Here is a 13,232-nt window from a genome sequence, read left to right as displayed (position 1 = left end):
AGTTTACATCTAAGAAGAAAAAAAAGATTAACTGATTTCTATTGAAGTCCAAGGAGTGAAGTTGTGGAAAAAGGAATCCATATTTCCAAAATGAAATCTTCATAAATAGAAAAAGACCTGCATCCACTGAAAGCCAGGTTTTCCAAGTGTATCAGGTGATTATGAGTTGCAACTGATCGTCTTGAGAAAATATTTACTCTTTCAGTGAAGTTTTGATCTTTTAATGTATTAATTAAGTATAAATCTCATGTTTTAGATGGTTAGTTGAATCTAATATAATCTAAAAATCTATTCAAAATTAAAACCAAAGTTTGGCATATATCAGGAATGGAAAACCTAAAGGGTAACTCACCCTATGTAAAAAATAACGCCGTCCCAGAGAAATGCAAAAAAAAAAAAAATCCCATTATGGTTGGTGCTAATGCCATGCTTCACGTGAACACATCGCTGCTGAATCTATTAATGAATCATAATATACACACATGAATGGGCCGTGTGTGTGGCTGATGTATCAGTCCATTTATACCTCTTATCCTGAAGCTTCCTCCCAAAGGGTAAAGTGGAACATTAGCAGGTAAAGTCAGTGCTTCATCATTATATTCCTCCAGTATTAGAACTCCTTTCTTAATATTTGTGACTAAACCTTCACATTAGGGATGCACGATATAATCGGCCCCCTATCGGTATCGGCCTTAAAACGGTATCGTTATCGGCCACCCCACCGATATTTAACCCGATATTTGATCAGCTTCTGAGTTTCTTAAGTCTAAAAAAAAAAAAAAATTAAAAAATACTACTTCTTCTTCCTCAAAAACTTCTTTTTTACAGACTTAAAAACTTCTAAAGACGAGGGAAAAAATATTGATACATTAAAATATCACAATATCTTCATATGCTGATATAATGCCATTTAAAAACACCATATCAATCTCTTTACTAGGGATGGGGATCGAAACCCGGTTCCATCAAGGACCCGGTTCCACTTTTTTCAAAACCCGAAAATCAATAACGTTTGGGCTTATCGATACCACTATCGAGTCTGGTCGTTTTTTTTTTCTCCCTTAGGTCCTGTAACATAATTGTGTGTCCCTCGAGTCGCGTCACAGCATTTAAATCTAATCAATCCAATCACTGCAGCATGTCCACCAATGTTTTGGAATGAAATTGTAAGAAAAGATATTAAAAGTAAAACAAGTGAAGTCTGGCACTTAACTTTGCTCGCGACTCGAGAATGGCTGAACGGAAAAGACTCCTCCTCCTCCGCTGCTGCCGCCGCACCACAGTCGGGCCCGTCTTAATCATCCACTCAGAGTACCACTGGTAAGCGCGCACACAGACTTTGTAGCTTGTCTGGTCAGTTAAAAATAGTAATTGTGAAATCCGTCTTGTAATCGGAAGCACACAAGCTAGTTAGCTTGAAAAGTAAATAAAGTTTCAGACGTGCTGCGTGATGATGCGTTCAGATTGGCTCAGTAAAACGACAATTAGGTTATCATGATGCGTTCAAGTGTAACGTAAAGTAAACGGGAAATTTAGTTTTTGGCGAGAAACATGAGTAATACAGTTGTATATTGCTCTAACTATTTTAGAATATATAATTAAACTACTGATGCCAACATTTATTAAAAATTACATTTAATTTAAAATACAATTTTTTATTTGTTAAAATATTTTTCCTAATCACTAAAAACATGATGAAAATTGACAGTAGACAATACATTAACCAACAATTGTGAAAATATATTCTAGTTAGTTTTATGTCATTTCGAAGTGGCCTATTACATTAGCCATGTTTATTGAAGGCTAGAAACCTTTTTGTTATGCTCACTTGTTAAGCAATAAAAGCAATACCAGTTCTGTTAAAAAAATTTTGTTGCATCGTCTTTCCACCAAATAACAGAAAAGTATCGATAGTGGTATCGATAAAGACTCGGATCAATAAGGAGTATCGATAAAGGTATCGATATCAATAAATATTAACGATCCCCATCCCTACTCTTTACTAATGAAATATTGCTATATGTCATCGTTATGCTACGAAATCCCCCGAAAATTCACGAAATTTAGCCATATTTTTATATATTGATATATTGACGCGGTATCGACCTATTTTACTAACAAAATCTCACAAGAATTTGCAAAATATCACGAGAGTTTGTAACAGAAAGATGACATTTCACGAGAATTAAAAAGTAAAATAGATCGATACCCGCGTTTTTAAAAATCAATTTGATATCAGCATATGAAAATATATTTGAGTATATTATTTTTCAAAGTGTCAGAAATGGATAACAAAACTGCTATTTTCAATGACTACTTATTTTTGTCCAGCTTTAACATCGGTATCGATATCGGTTATCGGCTACATGAGTTTTAAAATATCGGCATATTGGATATCGTGCATCCCTACGTCACATCACTGTGTTCTCCATCCTATCATTGCAAAATCAGTGTATTTCACTACCAACTATTCTTAGCTTCCTCCATCCTTTCTATTTTTCACCTGTCCCAAAATGAAGGCCCCTGTATCCTCCCCCCTAATCTCCATTATTTAGTGTCCGCTCTAAGCCCTTCATCAATCGACATTAATTTAATCTCTTACTTCCTGCTTCCCATCCTCCATCCTGATCATTAAGTCCTGCAGGAATCCCAGCAACAGTCCCCATCAATAAACTGGCCCGTGTGAAACGGTCCCCACTGCATGGTAAACTAATGCTCCCTCTGGTCTCTCTCTGCTTCCATGACAGCCCATTTCACTTGCATCTCCTCTCTCACTCCATCCATCCGATGGTAAATCACAGAGCATGGGAGTTTCCACTCCCCCCCATGAGCAAACAATCCTCCTCCCCCTGCTCTCTTTGGCAAAGTGGCCAGAGTTGTGTGCCGTGTCCCCCTCCGGCAATCTAGTGGACATAGTTACAAACCGTGACAGAGCAGCAGCGATCCCCAGATTGGCCTGTTTGTTCTTTCATCCTAGCCCTCTAGAGCTGGATGTGGTGGAGAGGAGAAAGCCCTCAGAGTTCAAAGAGTTCCCTACTTAATTTATCAGTTTTACATTATCAATGTTCCTTCCATTAAAACAAACACAAATAGAATAGCACAAATGTAGATTTTAGATCAGAAAGAACCAGGACAAAAGCACATCTCATAGTAACAGCATAGAAATAGAAAGGTGATTTTTCCAATAATGACATCACAAAGCCTAAATTTAGTGGTGAGAACAGGCTGTCCTTAGTAACCCAAGAGCACCAGCCTGGTTTCCTTATGCTTCTGAGTCATGGACGGTTCTAGACAGGGACCAACGGGGGCCAGTGCCCCTGTAGATCATGTCCTGGCCCCTGTAGCCACTGAAGACATAATACTCAAAGAAATTCTAATGATGATATGCGCTGGAACAAACAGTTACTGATAGGTCCTTTGGATCTATTTTATTTTTTTCTTTACAAATTCAGTTTTTTCTAATTATTTAAAAGCAATAAGCTGATAGCTTCACTGGTATTGAGATAGGATCCCAGTTTTCTTCTGCTAAATGTTTTTTTCAAAACAAATTGCTCAAATTTTTGCAGCTGAATTGATCAGTTGTTCTTGAGTTCTAATTCAGATTTTATAGAAATCTGTAACTTTACCTTAAATTATGAGAAAAATATGTTAAATTCCTAAATTATGAATGCATATTGACCTAATAAGGCATTTTAATTAAACCTATTGAATAAAAATTTCACTTCATGCAGCTGTCTTAATATATTTGAATGCCTGGCCCTGTTTTTTATTTCATGCTTTTCTGTGCCCCCATGAAAACACGGTGGCCCCCTCCTGGCCCCCTGGTACATTTGGTCTAGAACCGCCACTGTTCTGAGTTAAGCTAAGGTGTTGGACGGCTACCCTCAATGAGAGCATCTTCCTCTGGGACTGAACAGTCAATATTTATAAAGGGGAGGGGGGTGTTAACCACTGTGCAGGGGAACCATTTTGATCTACTTCCCTGCACCTATTTGATACCCAGACCTGAATTGTTGCCTGTCACTAAGCCCAGCCTCATCACAGCGGCACCATGCACTGTTCGGTTATGTAATGTGTAAATGACTTAATACCAATTGAGGCAATTGATTCAATTAGAGTGAAAAAAATTAACATTTTTTTAAGCCTTTTATTTCTACAGCCAACACCCTCAGCAGAGTGGGTTTTAACATCTCATTCTGTCGTTGAAATCATGTTATTTTTTTCCCTGCCTTGATGAGAGTAACAGAAGAGACCTGCAGCCCGTCTCACTATGGATGTCCAGGAGTTCCTGCAGCAAGTCTGGAAGAAAAACACCCTACCATCGCGGCTCAGGCGGTGGTGATCAATGCTGGGTCCTAACTGGTGCACATTTCGATATTAATGACATCTGAAAATATGCATATGATGCATATATTTCTGTCCCGTTACTGGTAACGCGTCTGCCCTTTAGTACGTGACCGAAATCACTAAAATCGCACACATTAAGAGGCAGATTTGGCGTGTTTTTAAACCCTGATGCACGCATAAAAAACAACAACAAACAAAGCACACACAGAGAGCTACTCTGATACCCAAACATGTGGGATAAATGAGGCGCTTTTAGGTTGACAGGCGGCGTGAAAGTCAAACGCCCTGTTAGGATGTGGAGTAAAAGCACCTCCTGGAGGAGGAGAACCAGTTTGATCACCTGCGTTTAACCTGTGTCCTCTGACTAAAGGATATAAATACGGAGGAGTCAGAAATCTGCACTATAATCCATTGCAATATAAAATAAACGAATAAAAATAAGCAAATCCTTGCATCAAGCATCCCCCCAGTTAATCCAGTCACCATGGTAACACCAACAGATTAGGGGTCGGATATCTATTGTAAAGACTTTTCTGAGAGGAATAAGACCGAGCTGCACTTTAAACGGTTGGATAAATAGCTAACCCACCGCGTTCAATGTCAAACATCATGCCTTCATCCCCGTTAACCCTTTCCTCCACCGACTCACCTTCTCATATAGCGCTGCCAGAAAAAAAGCCGATATTCTAAGAGCAGAAATCAAAGCTTTACACGAATAAAAAATATAATTTCTTACCCCCATTTTCTTGCAGTCAGTCGGTTGGCGATCTCAGACTTGATTGGATCTTAAGCCCAGGTGGTGATGGTGAAAGAAGAGGGGAAAAATATCAAATTACCGCCTGAACGTGTTTTAACCGTTTCAACAGCAGTTAACGATTAGCTAAAAATTATGTGGCTAAAATACTGGTCTATAAAAAATTTACACAATGTAAACCGACAAGGTAAAGTCTCATTAAACACCTCGACAAAAAGCTTCAATTTCACTCGGATGGATATAATTAATAGCAAGTTAGAATAGTTTAGTTCGTTGTAAAATGTTAAGATTTATCGCAGCCCTCGGTGAAAACTCACCAACCGTCCGCCCGCGAGGCGAAAATGATGCCGGTGGAAAGTAGAGCCGGCCAGCACCTTCTCTCTCCCTCGGATGCTGTCTCCCTCCGCGGCAGCGCGCAGGTTGCCGTAACACACCCACAGAAACAAATCACAGAGCGCTCCGTAAAGTAAATCCTTTCTAAAGTAAATGGTAAAGCTGCAAAATACACACTTTTATTTTAAATTCTGATATCAGAAGACAATCAGATATGTATTGAGGTTTAATTTGAGCAATGCTTTGATGTAGAGTCTTTGTTTAAAAAAAAGTTTGATGTGACAGATAACTTTAATGATAATAAAGCTGTTATCATTATCATACGCTAATCCTAATGTTCACATTATTTCACCCATAGTCTTAATTACACCCATTAGTGCCTTCAATTAGTTTTTGTTTTCACAACCATATTTCCTTGGAATATTATGCCATAAAAGGCTGCATGGTTTGAAGAATGGTTGCCTTGCATCAAGAGGGTCCCCGCTGCATGGAGTTTGGATCTTCTCCCTGTGCATGGGCTCCTTCAAGGTGCTCCAGTTTCCTCTTGCAATTCCAAGACATGGTTATCAGGTTTAATGTTGACTTCAAATTGCCCTCTGGTGTTTTTATGCTACGCTTTATTCTAACAGAACATAGTGCATACTATGTGCTGTTAATTAAAAAAACATCACAAAACATTTTATTAATAACATATAGACATTAAACTGCATGTATTATGTCACTCTACTCTTCCCTCGGAATCTAGAACCTTGTTTTCTACTTTAAAGTAATTTCAAGCTTTACTTTTTATATTACAAAAAATAATTTTTGGTTACTTTGAAGGTAAAATACATCTAAGGTTGTCTGAGTTAGGAACAGCTCATCAAACCTCTTTAGGTGTATGTGGAGTAAAAGCAACACTAAGTGACATTCAGCCATTAGGGCTGCTAGACCTGGTTCAGTGCCCCTGAAAGCAACAGGCTACACTGCGCCGTCACAAAATTAAAAAGTCTCTCTCCTTGTTTTGGAATCAGATAGCAGACCACTTTGGATCAGCAGGTGGAGAAGTAATGGAGTTCTTCTTAAGTTCTTTTCTCTAGACCAAAGTCAGCTCTCATGATCCACTGTTCTGCAGGTTCCCCTGCTTCAGCACAACTAATTTCCATTGACAGCTGATGAAGAGGCTTTTGCTGAAATGCAACCATCAGTATTAGCTGTGCTGAAGCAGGAAAACCTAAAACCTGCAGGACAGCGGCCCTCAAGGCCAGATTTGGGCAGCATTGCTCTAGACATATATATAGATATACATCTCAAATGAATCTAATATTTGGGTCAAAGCTTACAAAGTGTTGCTCTAATTAACTAATTAGGGCATAGCAACATATGCTTCCTGTATCTAACCTTCTCACAATAATCACATTTTCTGAGATGCTGAATTTTCATATAAAATGACAAGAAAAAGGCTTAAATTATTTTTTATGATCTGTCTTAATGGACACCCTCCAAGCACATGTTGAGACTGATATTCCAACAGTTTCCAGTTTGGACTGGTCTTGAACCATGATGGTTTTTGACTTGTTCCTGAACATCGTTACAGATTTTCCATTATCCAGGTGAAACAGGGTGGGAATCACATGGTTTGAACTCGGACACAATTGGGCATTTGTATTTGATGGTAATCTAAAAGATGTGCCAAAAACACTTTAGGAAAAGAAAAAGTGAGCTTACATATAGCTAGTTAGGCCTCCGTTTAGCTGACCTGAATTCACTGAGCTTGATGTATGATTTACAATCAGCAAGTAAAAATTTACAAAGTAACCAAAGGCTAAAATAACAAAACTGCCCGAGATGGGAGTATGTAAATATCTGACCGGAGCTGGATCCGTTTTAATAAGGATATTTATTACAGATATTTTATTCACACATTGCACATTATGATGAATTGGTCACACACAATGAAAAAAAAAATGCATGAACGGCCAAAAAGAGAGGAAACTGTTATAGGTAAGACCTGTTGTCTAAGAAATTATTTTGTTAGAAGAATTTTTTAGACAATCATTTATGTAACAGAAGTGCAAAAAAACACTTTACAATTGTGTCACACTTTTTTTTTTTTTTTTAACTTTAGTCTTTATGAAGCCCTTTCTGCACTCAGTCCTGATAAATTAAAGTTTTTAGGGACACAAATAACCTTTGGAGAAAATTAATTTAATCTCTAAAAAAAACTATATTTGTATCCTTTTTTTAAATAAAAAAAGACAACAAAGCTTTTGCAAAAAGAGGGCCTATACATCGTCTCCTATGGGATGCTGATATATTTGAAAATAAATAAAGCACATAGTTCCCAATCTAATGAGAAGAGAAATAGATTCAAGAAAAAAAAATCCTGTTGTGGAAACCTAATTGTTCTAAACCAATTAGTTCTTTATCATTTCTGCCAAAAAGTATGAAAGGTACGTCCACCTGGATGTAAATCAGTTCAATTACAAGCTGGCTTTCTCCTGTTCTAAAGTCCTGTACCCATTATAAGTCATGGAGAAAAGTTCCCTCAAATGTTCCATTTATAGAAAACAACTTTTAGATTAAACATGTTTCTCTAATGAAGGTTAGTTGACAGCAGCTGATAGAAGTGTCAGATCTAAAGCCTTATGGACCAAATGCAATCTGGAACCTTTAGGACAGCCAGGGAAAACCCACCACATCATACAGGGGGGCGTTTTTCTAACACAGAGAACATCCTGCATCCCAATCAGACAGATATGAACATCAGTGATTAGCATAAAAAGCAAAGCGCTGTTCTGAGCATCTCAGGAAGCAAAGCAGCAAAAGAAGAGAGCTGGGAAAAGGTGTAGAGAAATGTGCAACTGAGACAACTTGGCCAAGACAAAGGCACAGCATGGGTGGTATAAAACAAAACAACATTTAAAAAATCTCGCATTTATGATCTGATGTAACACAACAATATCTCACAGGTTATTTCTGTGCACACCACCTGCTGTAGAAGATTACAAACGATTAGACCCCACTGCAGCAAGAGGGGCTATGCAGCTGCTGTTTATCCATAAACATATCTCCACTCAGTAATATCAAGCTTATTAAATAACATGAGTTTGTGTGGTGGTATCAGAATACAGAATGAAGGTTATTGCATCACATATAAACACAGATGAACATGCTGTTTTGAAAATGTCTGGATGTGAATCTCTGCAGCCTTTTCTGTGGCCGGGTAGTAATCAATACCCCCCATCATCACTCAGGAATGACTTGATGTCTGCACTGCAATGCTCTCGTAATAAAAAATGGAAAATATTTCTTCAGTAGTCTGCTGCTTTTGTTTCACAGGTAGACATTTAAATAATGTACTAGCTGACAAACTGGAGGCCTAATGTGTGATGACATCATCAGATCTAACAGCTCATTTCTGACAGCAAATAAACATTAAGACTAATAGCATAAAATTCTATTTTATTTACAGAGCATACTTTACTACAATAAAGGTGCTGTAAAACTAACCGGCATTGACACAGGATGACAAAACACAGGAAAAAAAAGAAAATAAACAATGGTAGGGACAATAATGACACACACAAAACTTGGGTAAAAGGAAATGCATAGATTTAAAACAGGGCCTATTTAAAGGCACACTATGCAACATTTTTCAGTTAATTAATGTGTTCCATAACGTTTTGGATGATTAAATGAGTCATTTCAGGTTGAACAAAGGTATTCTCGGCCGCCCTGGTGGTCTGTGGGGGAAATACCGCACTTGCAATTGCAGGAGCACCGACCCGCACCCACAGGCTCAGAAGTCTCGAGAGAGTCGGTCTTGCTTTACGGCGAGAACTGCTACACCCCCCAGTTAAAAGCATGCTCGTTGCTAGCACAGTGGCGATCTTTGTGCAGTGCTGCTTTCACACCGGACGCAGCAAAAGCAGCGAAATCGCGTCTGCTGCTTCATTTTTGCTGCTTGTACCAGTTAGTTCTGACGCGCGGCTGAAGCAGCTTTGCTGCTCTGGCTGCGCGGTGCAAAAGTGTGTCTGACGTGCGTTGGGCTGAGCTTCACTATCCTTTCTCTGCCTTGCAGCTATATTTGCTGTGATCAGTGGGAATAAAGTAGTTTTAATATATTTTTAAGTGAGAAAATACACCTAAAAACGTAATCAGTGCAGTCAGTTCATTCAGATTATTATCCTGCCTTATAATATTTTTTCTGTCGGAGCCGCTCAGACCCCCACATACCAGCGGTGCGCCGACAGTAGGAATCCCTTCATCAGCAGCCTCTGGCCGGGTCGCCTCCTCGCGGTTCACCGCGGCAGCTGGTAGGTGTTTTTCATCTAAATAATCCAAACTGCAGGCAGCAGGATAATAAAAGCCAACATATTCTGCTGGCAGATTTCAGCATTTTAGGTTAACTTAGACGTCAATAAACTGTTTAAGAGGAGTGATTATAGCGCTCTGTGTCATCAGCGCTGTGTCTCTCTCCCTGCCAGCTCCCAGATCAGCTTCTCTGATTGGTTGACGCGGCGCGTCGAGCAGCAAAAATTCAATTTTTCCATCTCGAGCAGCAGCGCGTTTGCGGCGCGTCAGATGCTTAGTCATTCGTTGCGTTTGCCTGTCTGCTAAGCTCAAAACAACCGCGCCTGGCTTGACGGAGAAACCAGAACAGCTGAGCATATTTACGACAGTGCACTTTTACTTTCGCCCTCTAGGGGAGCCTCGCTGGAAAATCAACACCGGTTGCATAGTATACCTTTAAAAGCAGCCTGTTTGAGGCAGAATTATAGGACCCAAACATAGAAAAGCACCACGGACCAAAGAGGGACGTATAGAATCAGCAGGAGATGAAGAAGGTTTCATATGATGAACCATTTTGTAGAGGTCATTTAGTGACAAAATGCTCAATAAGATATAGACGGAATAATTGCAGTGGCTGGAGTATGGTAAAGAGAACTAGAACTAGAGACAACCTTGGAGTTATAAAGGGTCACGGATTACAGAGGTCAAGAGAGGGAGAAACCGATAAGGGCTGACAACGACTTAGAAAGTTTCTTTACTGTTTCAAAGAGAAAGACAGATTTTCTGTCAATCTTTGCAACAAAGTTAGAAAAGAAACCATTTTTCGCAGCAAAAGATTTCCCTCAGGATTTCAACCGAAACTTGAAGCTCGTTTTTTCCGCCACTTAAGTTACGCCGCCCTGATTGAAATTTGTGAGAGCGAATTACATTTTATTCACTGTACCAATTGTTTACATTTACATCTGCAATAACGTACTTTAACTGTAATATGCAATGACCTTCCACTGCACTTTAATTTAGATAGCTTCTGGCCAAACTCTATTTATTCATTTTATAGTAAAACCCATCTGTATATTATATTTGGTACATATCCAGCTGTAAATTTAGTTCATAACACTAGTGATCTATATATTATATTCAATATTTATAATAGTATTCATCTCTATACTCATTCAGTAGAAATACCCATGTCCCGTATTTATGGAACCATTATTTATTATTCACTTGCTGCTTTTGCACTTCTGGTTAGACCTAAACTGCATTTCGTTGCCTTGTACCTGTACATGTGTAATGACGATAAAGTTGATCTAATCTAATCTAATCTATTATTTAAAGTATTTATCAATAAATTTTGATACCAGCCATCTTCTCCCGCTTATACCATGGGGCCAGTGCTTATCTCTGGCAGTCTATGAGGTAGAGGTGGGTGACAACCTGGACAAGTTGCCAGTCTGTTGCAGGGCAACACTGACATAGAAACATGCACACACATACTCCCACCTAAGGACAATTTAGAGAAGCCAATTAACCTAACAGTCATGTTTTTGGACTGTGGGAGGAAGCTGGAGTACCTGGAGAGAACGCATGTACAGGTGCTGGTCATAAAATTAGAATATCATGAAAAAGTAGATTGATTTCAGTAATTCCATTTAAAAAGTGAAACTTGTATATTACATTCATACATTACATACAAACTCATATATTTCAGATGTTTATTTTGTTTAATTTTGATGATTACAAATGACAACAAATGAAAATCTCAAATTCATCATATCAGAAAATTAGAATATTACTGAAGACCAATAAAAACAAAGGATTTATAGAAATGTTGGCCAACTGAAAAGTATGAACATGAAAAGTATGAGCATGTACAGCACTCAGTATTTAGTTGGGCCTCCTTTGGCCTGTATTACTGCAGCAATGCGGCGTGGCATGGAGTCGATCAGTCTGTGGCACTGCTCAGGTGTTATGATAGCCCAGGTTGCTCTAATAGTGGCTTTTAGCTCTTCTGAATTGTTGGGTCTGGTGTATTGCATCTTCTTCTTCACAATACCCCATAGATTTTCTATGGGGTTAAGGTCAGGAGAGTTTGCTGGCCAATTAAGAACAGGGATACCATGGTCCTTCAACCAGGTACTGGTAGCTTTGGCACTGTGTGCAGGTGCCAAGTCCTGTTGGAAAATGAAATCTGCATCTCCAAAAAGTTGGTCAGCTGCAGGAAGCATGAAGTGCTCTAAAACTTCCTGGTATGTGGCTGCGTTGACCCTGGACCTCAGAAAACACAATGGACCAACACCAGCAGATGACATGGCACCCCAAACCATCACTGACTGTGGAAACTTTACACTGGACTTCAAGCAACGTGGATGAAGTGCCTCTCTTCTTTTCCTCCAGACTCTGGGACCTTGATTTCCAAAGGAAATGCAAAATTTACTTTCATCAGAGAACATGACTTTGGACCACTCACCAGCAGTCCAGTCCTGTTTCTCTTTAGCCCAGGCAAGACGCTTCTGACGCTGTCTGTGGTTCAAGAGTGGCTTGACACAAGGAATGCAACAGCAGAAACCCATGTCTTTCATACGTCTGTGTGTGGTGGTTCTTGAAGCACTCACTCCAGCTGCAGTCCACTCTTTGTGAATCTCCCCCACATTTTTGAATGGGTTTTGTTTCACAATCCTCTCCAGGGTGCGGTTATCTCTCTTGCTTGTACACTTTTTTCGACCACATCTTTTCCTTCCCTTCGCCTCTCTATTAATGTGCTTGGACACTGAGCTCTGTGAACAGCCAGCCTCTTTAGCGATGACCTTTTGTGTCTTGCCCTCCTTGTGCAAGGTGTCGATGGTCGTCTTTTGGACAACTGTCAAGTCAGCAGTCTTCCCCATGATTGTGTAGCCTATAGAACTAGACTGAAAGACCATTTAAAGGCTTTTGCAGGTGGTTTGAGTTAATTAGCTGATTAGAGTGTGGCACCAGGGGCCATCAATTTTGTACCTTTTCACAATATTCTAATTTTCTGATATGATGAATTTGAGATTTTCATTTGTTGTCATTTGTAATCATCAAAATTAAACAAAATAAACATCTGAAATATATGAGTTTGTATGTAATGTATGAATATAATATACAAGTTTCACTTTTTAAATGGAATTACTGAAATCAATCTACTTTTTCATGATATTCTAATTTTATGACCAGCACCTGTATGCACGAGGAGAACATGCAAACTCCATGCGGAAAGAGCCCGGGATGGGAATCAAACCCGAAACCTACTTTCTTTGTGGCAACAGTTCCACCGTGCAGCGCATGATAATACAATCAAGTGTTTATTATTTTCAGCACGTTTATCCCCAAACAGGGGCACAATTACAGGGGGGCAGGAGAGGGATCTGCCCCCTGCTGAATAACATTTCCCCTACAGCTGCTGTAATTTAAATACTTTAAAATTATTGCTTGTATGTCTAAAATCCCCTTGCAGCCTTTAAATTAAAAACTGATTTACTCCTACACATTTTTATTTTAAGTA

The 13,232-nt window shown here is 39.1% G+C and overlaps 1 protein-coding gene across 3 annotated transcripts in view; it reads right to left on the bottom strand.

The window, feature by feature from the left end:
- The window catches only part of atp1a3a (ATPase Na+/K+ transporting subunit alpha 3a), a 44,261-nt gene extending 38,748 nt beyond the window's left edge, over positions 1–5,513 (bottom strand). Inside the window, exons 1-2 of one of the 3 annotated variants that reach the window (XM_038302794.1) lie at positions 5,419–5,513; positions 5,084–5,132 (exon numbers count right to left, since the gene is read on the bottom strand). In XM_038302794.1, coding sequence (XP_038158722.1) covers positions 5,084–5,089 — 6 coding nt within the window. In that variant the 5' untranslated portion in view covers positions 5,090–5,132; positions 5,419–5,513. Of the gene's footprint in view, positions 1–5,083 lie in introns of all 3 variants that reach the window. The other 2 variants (XM_038302796.1, XM_038302793.1) reach the window with 2 other exon arrangements.
- Between the last annotated feature and the right edge of the window lie 7,719 nt (positions 5,514–13,232).

This window comes from Cyprinodon tularosa, unplaced genomic scaffold (genome assembly GCF_016077235.1).
Source record: "Cyprinodon tularosa strain WSP-4 unplaced genomic scaffold, ASM1607723v1 ctg5, whole genome shotgun sequence".
Taxonomy (NCBI): domain Eukaryota; kingdom Metazoa; phylum Chordata; class Actinopteri; order Cyprinodontiformes; family Cyprinodontidae; genus Cyprinodon; species Cyprinodon tularosa.
This window is presented reverse-complemented; position numbering and strand designations above follow the sequence as displayed.